Source organism: Mixophyes fleayi, chromosome 1, assembly GCF_038048845.1.
Source record: "Mixophyes fleayi isolate aMixFle1 chromosome 1, aMixFle1.hap1, whole genome shotgun sequence".
Taxonomy (NCBI): domain Eukaryota; kingdom Metazoa; phylum Chordata; class Amphibia; order Anura; family Limnodynastidae; genus Mixophyes; species Mixophyes fleayi.
Genome location: NC_134402.1, coordinates 347538578 through 347551976, shown reverse-complemented (window position 1 = coordinate 347551976; position 13399 = coordinate 347538578). Strand labels below are relative to the sequence as shown.

At 40.6% G+C, this 13399-nt stretch overlaps 1 protein-coding gene across 2 annotated transcripts in view; it reads left to right on the top strand.

The window, feature by feature from the left end:
* Nucleotides 1–13399, top strand: part of ADGRD1 (adhesion G protein-coupled receptor D1) — a 434837-nt gene that overhangs the window by 280700 nt on the left and 140738 nt on the right. For both annotated transcript variants that reach the window (XM_075176425.1, XM_075176435.1), the window contains one exon: nt 11998–12101. In XM_075176425.1, coding sequence (XP_075032526.1) covers nt 11998–12101 — 104 coding nt within the window. The remainder of the gene's footprint in view (nt 1–11997; nt 12102–13399) is intronic.

The window sequence follows — 13399 nt, the reverse complement described above, 5'->3', positions numbered from 1 at the left end:
CCAAACGGACCTTAGCCTGGCCGTAAAAGCAGGCGTTCCGGAATCTCCACAGGGAACAGTAGTAGAAAATGAATTGGATTTTGGGTGAAACCCGAAGTTGCAGAAAAACGGGGACGTGTGAATAGTGGAATGGCAAGAATTATTGTACGCAAATTCTGCCCAGGGCAGGAGAGAGGACCAATTATCGTGAAATTTAGACACATAAATGCGCAAAAACTGTTCCAGAGCTTGGTTCGTCCTCTCTGTCTGTCCATTCGACTGAGGATGATATGCTGAAGACAGACTGATAGAGATCCCGATGGACTTCCAAAAGGCTTTCCAAAACCAGGCAATAAACTGGGATCCTTGATCTGATACTATATCCTCAGGAGTCCCATGAAGACGAAAAATATGCGTCAAAAAAAGGTGGCCAGGGTCCTGGCACCCGGTAGCTTGGGCAAATATATAAAATGTGCCATCTTACTGAACCGATCGACAACTACCAGGATGATGTTATGTCCTGCGGTAGGTCAACAATGAAATCCATCGACAGATGGGTGCAAGGTCTGCTCGGTGCCGGCAAAGGTAACAATAGCCCAGAAGGACGGTTCCTATCGGTCTTGTTTTTAGCACACTCAGGACAAGCCCGAACATAATTCTCCACATCGTTTGACAAGGTGAGCCACCACAACCAACGAGAAAGAACCTCAATAGTCCTACGGATTCCCGGATGGCCAGCAGAGCAGTTGTTGTGGCCTTCAATGAGAACAGATTTCCTTAAATGGACGGGGACAAATAATTTGTTGACCGGTGTCTGAACTGGAGCGATTCTCTGGAAGCGCCGGATAGTTGCTCCTAGGTCCTGGGTGAGACCAAGATGAACAGCAGTTGTAGGAACAATAGACAACGGGTCCGGAGACTGAGGATGATGGGCCAAAAAACTTCAGGACAAGGAATTGGCCTTAGTATTTTTAGAACCTGGACGGTATGTAATAATGAAGTTAAATCTGGTGAAAAATAAGGCCCAGCGGGCCTGCCTAGGATTCAGAGTTTTAGCGGTCTGAATGTATTGGAGGTTTTTATGGTCCGTGAAGATGGTGATGGTATGGGTAGCTCCCTCTAACCAATGCCGCCATTCCTCCAGTGCCAACTTAATGGCCAACAATTCACGATTGCCGACATCATAATTACATTCGGCCGCTAAAAATTTTTTAGAAAAGAATGCACAAGAATGTAATTTTTTGCTCCTTGGGTCTTTTTGAGAAAGGATAGCGCCAGCACCGATATCAGAAGCGTCCACCTCTACAATGAACGGAAGTTCCGGATCAGGATGTCTCAGCACTGGAGCAGAAATGAAAGCGGCTTTGAGTGCCAAGAAACTCGCCACTGCCTCCGAAGGCCACTTCGCTGGGTTAGCTCCCTTTCGAGTGAGAGCAGTGATAAGAGCCACTAATGAGGAAAAAGAGTCAATAAACCTACGGTAATAATTCGCGAATCCGAGGAACCTCTGGATCGCCTTCAGATTAGTAGGGAGGGCCCAATCCTGGATTGCTCGAACTTTGGCAGGGTCCATGGCGAATCCTGTTGAGGAGATGATATATCCCAGGAATGACACGGTGCCCACCTCAAATTCACATTTCTCCCTTTTTGCATAAAGGTGATGTTCCCGTAATTTCAGCAGAACCTGGCGAACATCCTGACGGTGCTGAAGTAAAGACTCCGAGTAGATTAAAATATCATCCAGATACACAACTACTGTTTTACCCAGGAACTCTCGTAAAACGTCGTTGATCAGGTCCTGGAAAACCGCCGGAGCGTTGCATAACCCGAATGGCATCACGAGATATTCATAATGTCCCGACTGGGTATTGAAGGCAGTCTTCCATTCATCCCCTTTCTTGATTCGAATAAGATTGTACGCCCCTCTGAGGTCAATCTTCGAAAATATAGTGGCAGATTTTAATTGATCAAACAACACCGAAATCAATGGTAACGGGTACATATTCTTAATAGTGATGTTATTCAGTCCACGGAAATCGATGCATGGTCTAAGACTGCCATCTTTTTTTGACACGAAAAAACAACCTGCGCCTACGGGAGATTTAGAAGCACGTATGAATCCTTTTTTCAGGTTTTCCTCCACGTATAGCTCCATGGCCTGAGTCTCTGGAATGGACAAGGAGTATAACCGCCCTTTGGGCAACTTGGAACCCGGGACTAAATCAATGTCGATGTGGTGGAATGGAATCAGCTTTTCTTTTGCAGAACACATCAGAGAAGTCCTGGTAGGGTACCGGCAACAAGTCTGGACTAGGCTGTAAGATTCTAAGCGGCAGGGTCAAGCAAGACGTGGAACACTCGGGACTCCAACGAGTAATTTCTCCACTTTTCCAGTTGATAAGGGGATTGTGACTGCGAAGCCAGGGATACCCCAATATCAAAGGAGCAGAGGGACAACTAATAGGATAGAAGGAGAGCTCCTCTGTATAGAGAACTCCTACAGTCAACCGAATCATTGGAGTCCTAGCGAGAATCCTTTCCCCAGGCAAGGGGTTACCATCCAAACCACATGTGGTGATGCTTGATCCTAACCTGATATGCGGAATATCAAGTGTCTGAGCCAAATGTATATCCAGGAAATTACCAGCCGCACCACTGTCAAGAAAAGCTTTCAGGTCCATGGATCTCCCACGGAAAGTTAAACGTCCAGGGACTAATAAAGAGTTTTCTGAAGAGGTAATCTGAAGACCCAAGCGCACCTCTTCACCTGCACTTAGGCTTTGGAGTTTCCCGGCTTATTGGGACATGAGCGAACTAAGTAGCCTGGCTGACCACAATACATACACAGGCCTAGTGAGCGTCTTCTGGAGCGCTCCTCCGGAGGCAAGCGGTAAGCGCCCAATTGCATGGGTTCAGAGGAATCGGGCAGAGTGTTATTGGAGCTAGGGAAAACGTCCATCGGAACAGAGGACTCCCGTTCAGCCTTCCTCTCTCTGATCCGACGATCAATTTTTATGACAAGTTGCATCAAGTTCTCCAGCGTGTCGGATATCGGATACTGGACTAAGGAGTCCTTAATTTGCTCGGTAAGTCCTTACCGGAATTGACTTCGCAATGCTGGGTCGTTCCAAGTGCTATCAGTGGACCATCGCCAAAACTCCGCACAATACTCTTCCGCTGAGCGACGTCCCTGCCTTAGCGTACGGAGATGAGCCTCAGCTGAGGCTACCCTGTCCGGGTCATCGTATAATAACCCCAGCGCTTGGAAAAAGGCATCCACAGACTGTAAGGCTGGACTTGTGGAAGGCAAGGAGAAGGTCCAAGACTGAGGGTCGCCCTGGAGTAATGAGATGATGATCCCTACCCTCTGTTGTTCGGAACCAGAGGAACGTGGTTTCAGACGAAAGTACAACTTGCAGCTCTCTTTGAAATTACGGAAGGCTGGCCTGCTTCCAGAGAATCGGTCAGGCAAATTCATCTTAGGCTCCGGTGTGTCACCAGCGGGAACTTGCTGGGGCTGCCGGCCTCTGGAAGCCTCTTCTTGGACTGCCAGGCGCTGGGATAAAGCCTGCACCACTTGGGAAACCGCCTGTATCTGGTTAGCCAGAATCTGGGCTGGAGACAGATTTGACTCCTCTCCGTCCATGGCCGTACGATACCAATCTTCCTGGCCGGTTATAATGTTAGGAAGTCAGTACAGTGAAACTCGGGAACTACTCAGAAGGCCAGGTGTTCGCTGGAGCCCTTAGTGGTGGGGACAGACTGGGCTGTGGGCCGACCGAGGGTCGAGTAGCGTATACTGACTTAAAGGAGTTTCCCAGAAGTGGAGTGATTGGTGGACTGTAGTATAAGAGAAATCCAAGGTCCAAAGGTCACAGGCACAGAAGCAATATCCAAGGGCAAGCAAAGGGTCAAACTCACAGGCAGAGAAGCAAAATCCGAATTCCAGGCAAAGGTCAAGGTCAGAAGAGAAGGGTCAAAGGTCCAATAACAAGCAGGGGTCAAACACGGGTGGTCAAATCTAAGGTAACAGGAACCCTAAATGGATAGTACAAGCAGGCAGCAGGACTGAGGACAGAACGCTATAACCGGCAGTGAGGCTCAGTCCTCACTGCCTTAAATAGTACAGATGGCCAATCAGGACACAGTCCAGAATATGTCCTCAGCTGCAGTATGATAGAGATGCAGAGCCTGCAGCCAATGGAATAGGCAGAGTGCCAGCAGTAACCTAATCTGTAATCAGCCTGATTAGCTGATCCTACACAGCCCTGCATGGCTGGCCCTACCTAATCCTGTGCGCACGCGCCCAACTGTTTGACAGCTGGCCGGGCGCGGCGTCAGGAAGACCAAAGAGTCCCGGTTGTTGCCCAGGCAACCGGGACACAGAAACCGGAAGTGACGCCCTGGTTGCCGTAGCAACGGCCGGGGCGTCACTAGGAACAGCAAGAGAGTCGCGGCGGTGCCTGGAGCCGCCGCGACCACTAACAGTGATTCATCAGACCAGGCCACCTTCTTCCATTACTCCATTGTCCAGTTCACGTGCCCATTGTAAGTTCTTTGCATTTCTCGTATGGAAAATTATTGGGAAGCCTAATTTACTCTAAGCTCTAAAGCTCTAAACTATTGTATTGTTTGATGTGTTCCTCCCCACTATGTACCCACCAACCCTTTTTGCTGTCCTTCCCTTCCTCCCTCCACCTTTATTTTCTGTACCCCATAAATATTGAAAACCAATAAAAATACTATTGAAGTAAAAAATTCTAAACTATAAAATAGTGGATATACAGTACAATTTTGTTTGTGCATTTATACCCAACTGCCTGTTGTGCATAAAATGAGTAGGTTCATAGCACTCCTTCATTGCATATTTTGAAATAGCAATAGTAACACTCCCCTAGTAAAATCTCCAATTATTTCCATTTTGATTGGTTTTCTACAATACAACTTGCTTTAATCTCATGTGAGTCTTAATTAATGTGAGCACGAGAACATGATTTATATATTTATTACATATCACGTTTGTGTATTGAATGTTTTTATTACACTGGTTGAAAGTAGAGAGGAGTAAACCATTATGTGTTTTGGTTTTGTTTCCAAAGACCTTATCATATTTTGCTTTTTTTTACCAGAACCAGGCTGGTGGTTTTTACCCCAAAATTTTAATTTGATGGAAAAAAAAACTACAAAAAAACCCTTAAAATAATAATTCATTATTAATATTAATTAATAGCTGTAGTTGAGTTGTCCTAGGGATATCCCACATATTCATATGTTGTAGATTAACAAGGACATGCATAGTCTAAAACAGAAGACACTTCAGCTACGATAGACAGTCACTTTTCTGGCTGAAGTGTGTGGTCTGCTTGGGCTTCCACAAGAAGATTTTGGACTATGGATTAGGGTTCCGACTCAAAGTGGGTATCTTCCTCAATGTGCGCCATCATCCGCATCCTTATCAGTGCCAGCACTGATGTCAACAAGATGATTACAAAATATAAAAGTGTCAGACGTACAACTCATGGACACCCTTCTTATATAATGTACACATGGCTGACACAAAGGATCTATCAGTACATCTACTCATCTACAGTTTCAATGTGGGCCCAATACAAGACTCATTCCTTTGCCTAACCCATGTTTTGCAAGAAACACCTTGACCTACCATCCCCTCCCATCAAAAAAGAAGAAATTTGACACCACCTATTCGCTATCTTCCACTTGTGCTAAGCAGGGTGCAATAACGCAGAAATAAATGCATGTCGTAACAAGATGAGGTGAACAGATCCTATAAATGGACAGTTTATGCCTTTGTGGTGACAGTTCCAAAATGCATCGCTTTTCATTGTTATCACAAATATGCACCAGGGACTGTTGGAATGAGCTTAAAGCAACTTTCTTGCAACCGTTGCATATATATCCATAGAACTTAAATGTACAAGATAGATTTCAATATTAAGTGTCTTCGATTGATTCTAGGGCATGTTATGCTCTATGATCACTTTACTTAAGAAGCAGAGTTCTTGGCAGTGGAAGGGTTAATATTCCCTTTACATTTGGAATGCTGATCAGGATGACATATGAGTTGCAATAACCCAGCAATCTGCCTCTTTCTTTGTTTATTTCCCTCGAGCTAGTCAGAATAGTTTGATTTGGCTGAACAAGCAGACCCTGTGTTGCTGCCAGACTGTGAAACATCCCCAAACTCCGGCTCCACCACCAAACCAACAGATTTGTTTAGGAATCCATAAATAGCTGTAATTTACAATCTCCTTTCAACACTGTATGGGATCCCTCAGCCAGCATGTAGTATCCCGGGTGTTTTCTAACCTTCAAGATTGGAACATTAGGTCAGCGCCATCTCTAAAAGCACATCATTTGTAGGTTTTGAAATATCCTGCTGTTTAATGTGATGGCACTACTTTATGTTAGCTGGTAAAGTGTCTCTGTACAATATGAACACCATGTTGTATGTATAAAGGAATGCCTACAACTGTGAATAAATTATCAAACAAGAATTGTGGAAAACAAATAGAAAAAAAAACAAAAAAACATTTCCTCTTATTCTCAAAATACCAATTTACATAGTTGGGACACGTGAGAAAATTGATTAAGCACATTGAACTCCTATTGATTTTCAGTGTGTCTACTGATCAGTTCAACCTACTTCCATTTAGATTGCTAGCATTAGAGAAATGTATTTCAGAAAACACATGTATGTAATAAGGAGAAGATATTTCCACTGTCTGCTATACTTCTTTGATTATAATTTTTAAAAAGACACAGCATTAATTTAAATCTATGTAAGAACATACAAGTGTACAGCTCTATGTTCGTATAAAAGAGTGTTCTGAAATATGTGCATATAAAAAAAAACCTCTAAAAAGTTAGGCAGAAAAACACACTGATATACTTATTATATAATATTAGTTCTGATCTGCTGCTATTGTATTTATATTGGAACTGAAACTATATGATATATAATTTAGTGAAGATATATTAGATAACTGTCATGAATGGACTATGGTCTGAAAGATTAGGGACAAGTAGGACTTTTTCTACCTAAATTCAGTTGCTCGAAAAAAAAAAGTTATTTTTCATTTCTTAGTGGGAGTATTACGAGATAGATTATTGCTAAAATATTTGCTTCATTATGTTAACCGGAGTCAATTTAAGTCAGGAAACTCTTCCTTTAATCCACCTCCTAAGTATATTGGATAATCTGTCTCATGGAAACTGTAGAGTGAGACAGGTCCACCAAATGTGATACATTGATGCTACCACATTACAATCCTTGAAAACATGGTGACAAGGTTGGATGGAACTTCTGCTCCATTCTCTCTGTTACTTGTAGAACACTTGGACACTTCTCATTCTGCTGGATTATAACTCTACATAATTTAGTATCCAACAGAATGAGCAGTGTTGAAAGTTCCCACATTTCTGCCTGAGTATAATGTATCTTCAGACCTCATGAGAAACATTTATGTAGTGCTGATCAATGATTAAAATTTGGCACAAAAGTAGATTTAGCTGAAGAGCTCCTCCAATTTGATTTGACAATATCTCGTGGCTTCTAGGGTGTAGACAATCTAGGTTCAGCTGATTCTTAGAATGTACTCGTAAGGATATATTTCCAAGGCAGTATGGGTAGTTTTTCTTCTATATGGATGTCTGATGAGCTATTTTCAATTACATAATTAAGTTTTGCATGATAGAGAGAATGGTCTCCACCAATATGCATATTATTATAAGTATCCTTAAGATTCAGAAAACCTATATTTTTTCTATATAAGCTTACATCACCCCTTAAACTGAAGCAACGTGTTATGTCTTTCTGCGTAGGTTGCTTATAACTCTACTTCCACCATAATATTTTATACTCCCTTGCTATTATTATATAAAGTGGCATATTGTAATCCTTCTTCTCTCAAAAACTGCTGAGTGTGATTGGTCTCTACTATGCTCTTCCTGCTCTTTTCTCCAGCTCACTCCTTACACTATGACAACACTCATAGCACTTGTTATTGTTATAACATTATTAAAGCTGATATAAAGGGCAGAGGAAAACTGGTGGTTTAGGCAACAGAGCATAGAAGAGCCCTTTTCAAGTAGATGTTGACAGCAACACATCGTAGTTGTATGAAATGAATGAATTATCTTTTTTTTTTTGTCCAATATCCATCTGCCACCACTTTGTGATCATCATCAGCAGCTATTTATATAGTGCCACTAATTCTGCAGCACTGTACAGAGAACTCACTCACATCAGTCCCTGTTCCATTGGAGCTTACAGTCTAAATTCCTTAACATACATATACTAGGGTCAATTTGTTAACAGCCAATTAACCTACTAGTATGTTTTTGGAGTGTGGGAGGAAATCTGAGCACTCGGAGCAAACCCACGCAAACACAGAGAGAACAAACTCCACACAGATAAGGCCATGGTCGGGAATCGTACTCGTGACTTTAGTGCTGTGATGCATGTATGATCAGGCCATAAAACCAGGAAGTCTTATTATGGTTGTCAGAAAATATCTCAAAGCACTGAAAGGGGAATTACACTAACAGCAAAAGAGTTAAATTCTTTATTACCGAGGAAATCTATCACTAAAAGCTTATCTGTTATTTGTTGCTATGGCAATGCACTTGATGTGTAAATAGATGTATAATTCATAGCAGACCACACAGGCCCTGTAATGACCTGATTGGCACCAGAGAACATTTTTTTCAAACTCTTACATGAAACATTTGCTTTGTCCCACATATGTCATTAAATTGTTCATGTTTCACAGATAGAAATTGCCCCTGAGTATTCCCACTCCTAACTAACCACACCATAGAGCAGATTGAATTAACCACGGGCGTTCCAGCTCTATTCTACAAATTCTACAAAATACAACTTTACAAATACAATACAGTGCTGGATGACAGAGTAAAAGTAACTCAAAGCTTTTATTACTGAAACTCTGCACTTCTGCAAAATGGCTTGTTCCACTAAGAAACTCAATTTGTATAAAATTTCACCCACAACAGCTTTCATTTGGCGTTTAGTTACTACACCAGAAAAAAATCTTTGGAAACAGTATTGACTAACCCATAGTACTCAGTGAACTAGTTAAATATATTGTAACCCACTGCTGACATGCTATACTGTACAATCAGGTACAACATACAATAGAACGTTAGAGATAAACAACAGCATTTAGGAACAATATAGATCTCCAGTACCTACTGTGTGAAAGAACAGGAAACATTATGTTTATGGTCATTTACTAAGTGCAACACAAGCACATCCCTGGGCCAAAACTCTGTGTCTAAATATGACACCTATTACACCGAAAAGGAAACTATTTCAGCTACTGTACATGTAAAAATTGGCTGAATGATGAGTGTTTTGCACTGTCATTGGTGACTATTTTGAAGATTGTACTGCCGGTTATATAATCTGCAAACCAATATGCAGGAATTAAACTGTAAAGCACATCTTTGCAAACCACATTAAGGGCTAGATTTACTAAGCTGCGGGTTTGAAAAAGTGGGGATGTTGCCTATAGCAACCAATCAGATTCTAGCTTTCATTTATTTAGTGCTTTCTACAAAATGACAGCTAGAATCTAATTGGTTACTATAGGCAACATCCCCACTTTTTCAAACCCGCAGCTTAGTAAATCTAGCCCTTAGAGTTGAAAGTTGTGAAAGTTGCAAAAATGGCATTTTCTAATATGTGCCAATTTGTGCACTATTCACTATAATGGTCATTTATATACAAAACTGTTGGCATAATATTTTTTTTTCTCAATCCTTCAGTTTTTCACTGTATATTAATACCCCACCTTCAGTAAAACAGCGACATAACTTTAGGGTGCAATGGGTGCTACAGCAATGGGGCCCAGCAAAGCCCCCTCCCCCCTCCCGTCAAGGCTCCCTCTGAAACAAGCAAAGGAGAGGCCTCCTGAGTGCAATGCATCGGAACGCTATACTCGGAAAAGGTCCCACGCTCTGCTCTACTCAGAACAGCATTACCAGGCCCAAATATTACTAGGTCGCAGTGATGCATCCCCTGACCAGGAACTACATATTACTTCTTGGAAATTACCCACTGTTGGCTAAAGCGACGTGTGCTTGTGGCTGCTGAACTCGTGTGCACCTTTTCCCCTCATTCTTTTGCTATGAATGATGTACATGTTTCAGGTGCACTGACAAGTTCCCTCTGGTGTTTCTCCACCGCGGTGCCATTTTTCATGCAAACAAGCACAATGCCTAGTAAGCCCTTTGAAAGAGTTTACATGAATTATAAAACAGATGAAAAGATTTGTTGTGTAGAGGAATAAGTTACCAGACTTGTTTTGGACAGAAGGTTGTGGAGTAAATGACATTTTTTTTTTGTCGTCGTGTTAATAATATGTGTTGCATTTCCTTGTTAAAGAGCATGATTTTCAAGTCTGACAAAATTAAAATATGAAACAGTCCGTTATTCTAATAATTCTTTGTAGGTAGGTATATGTTTGGGAATTAAAGCAGTAAAAATATATGAAAAGAAGATGCATATAAATAATAAACATAGGAAAGGCAAGCATTAAAAACAACAACAAATTGTGTCTGCAGTCTTATTAAAAATGCTTAATTTTGAAAGTTTTGGATTCAGACCATGCAGTTTAACTGTGATTTTATTGTGGTTTATTGCATATGAAGTTTTTAGCTTACATATTACAGTATCAATATGAGTTGTTGAAATATAGACAATTATTACCCATTTATGGGAAAATAAAAAAAAATATACAATATAGATACAGTATACATATCGGTACAATAAATAGTTTAAAGGGATTAGTGTTCAATATCATGCAGTGGAACACAAAAGGAAATGGATTATGTTTAGGTCTTTAGTGAAATACTTTTCAGTTCAAGTAAATGGAACTACAGAGCATGTAATAAGGTAATAAACATTAAAAAAACACTGTGCGTTTACTTCAGCTTGAAATTAGATCTAGCCGATCAATAAAATTCACAGTATAGCCCTAAAAATGTGTTCCTGGTAATTGAAATAATGCCCACTGGTACCAGTTAACTGCCAATTTGTGGCCTTGACCCACATTATTTGTGAAATGTTGTGTGTTCTCTGATGTCATAGAATATCTGGATATCTGCAGAACTCCTATGTTAATCTGTAGCTGGAAATCTATATAGAATAATCAGCGTAGGAGCTGCCCACCAAGCCACTTTGCATACAAAGCTCTACAACCCAGTTGAAGAGCTTATAATTGGTAACACTAGTCCTATATTAGGTAATATTAGTCCTATATTAGGTAATACAATTTACCAAACTTGCTACCTGCCCCTACTTTACAGGTACAGTTACAGTTTTCAAGCCTGCTTTCCAACCTTGTTGGAAAGCAGGCTTGAAAACTGTAAAGTAAAAATCATTTTAATATCTATTACAAATACAATTCTTAGTATATGTTCTTAATCTCTGGAATAAACATTTTCAGCAAATATCATTGTGCTAAATATAGTACACCATGCCCTTCTAGACAGCAAGGATTATTATGCACTTAAATCTAACAGTCTAGTGTCCTAGGAAATCATAATAGACAAAGACATGGTTTCCGCCACCTCGGTTGAGGCTGCACTTTGATGCTTGGAAGACACACAACTTGCAGTTTGTGACATTTAAAGACAATAAGACAGAAGCCAAGTGCAAAATATGCTTTTGCTGCAGGCGCGCAGCACGGTTTACATTTATTGTGGTAAGAAAGTGAAAGGAAAATACTGAATAGCTTCAGGCTGTTTTGTGCATCCTCCTCAATCCTGTCTGTTTGAACGCATGACTTACTCGGAGCCTGGCGCATAACAAGACCTGATGTGATGGCATATATATTACAATGTCAGTATTGGAACACAATTAGTGCTACTTTATTGGTAAGGTTAACTTGATAAACATTTTAGAATGCCATACAGCATAAACTAAATGTGATGATATCAATGAGTGTTTGCTCTTGCTCTTTCTCTCCTGCACAGCTCTCCAGTTCCCACAAGGTGGCACTGTCCTCCATCAGTTATATTGGCTGTTCCCTGTCCATCTTCTGCCTGGCAATTACATTGGTCACATTTGCTATACTGTCGTGAGTAATTTTTCACATTTTATTATTTTATTTTTCCTTCGTTCCCTGCTGAGCAAATATTACTGTTTAAAGACTATCTGAGATTTATGTGTGTTCATATTTCAGACTAGCAGTGCACAATAACTTTAGGATTCTCTCAATCATAAATGCCATTAATTCTCACCAACCCTTTAATTAGATTTTGCCTATATATTTGTAACAGCTGGGTGGTTTTGCTGAAATTACTTTAATTTCCTGATCAGAGGAGTTCTCCATTTGCCTTCATCACATGGTTTAAAGCTGCCGTTTTATTATCTCCATTCAGCTGCCTTGATGAGACTAAACACATGCCATATTAAAGGGAGCACTTTAAAATCATTCTAATGTCAGAAAGACCTGCAAGACATTACTGACCAGAAAGGATATGAGCACTTACATTGCAGTTGGATATTGTAAATCTTTATCACTGTATATGGATAAAGTAATATTCTTGATTTCAAGGACATGTCCAGGGTAAAAGACATTTTTGTCGTTGGCACTGAATATTTTAAAACCACTCCTTTCATTCTGCATGTTGGGTGCAATACGTATTAAATATTATAGATTTATGATATATATTTAATAGAATTTGTTGAGGATCCAATAAAATGTATCATGATGTGTTCAGTGATCAGATCATCCTGGGTTGGTATAAGGCCCTATGTCAGCATATATAATGTATTAGACATGACATGAATAGAATGACCTATCTAGCTGCAAAGTGTCCCTGGAAGCGTTATTCAGATGTTGCCGTGTATGTATAGTCAGAGATATGACTGTGAATTTGCCATTAAGCTGTCATGCCTTATGTGACATTGCTACAAAAACTAACCTGAGTCACACATAATCTGTATTGAAGAGAAGATACAGAATGATATTCTTATACTACAGTATAAAGGACAAATTGTATACCAGGATGTGTTTGTAGAATCTGATTGTACATGTCATTATGTACAGTACAGCGTGAAGAGAAAATCGACCTAGTCAACATAGTACGACACCAGCAGCCAATAGCTGGTGGCAGGGTAAGTAGCTGAGCATTTAGAAGTGATCAGACAGCTGTGTTAGTGAATGATCAGATTTTACATTTAGTTTTTATTGGGATAGACTGTCAGATAGAAATGGATGAGAGTGGCAACATCATTCTGGATGGAATGAAGAAGATAAACTACAAACTTTCAAGCGTTCTCTGAAAACCTACCTATTCAGACAAGCGTATAATATTCCTCAACCACCATCTTAACCTCACTACCTTTAGCCTGTTACACAATTTCACACAA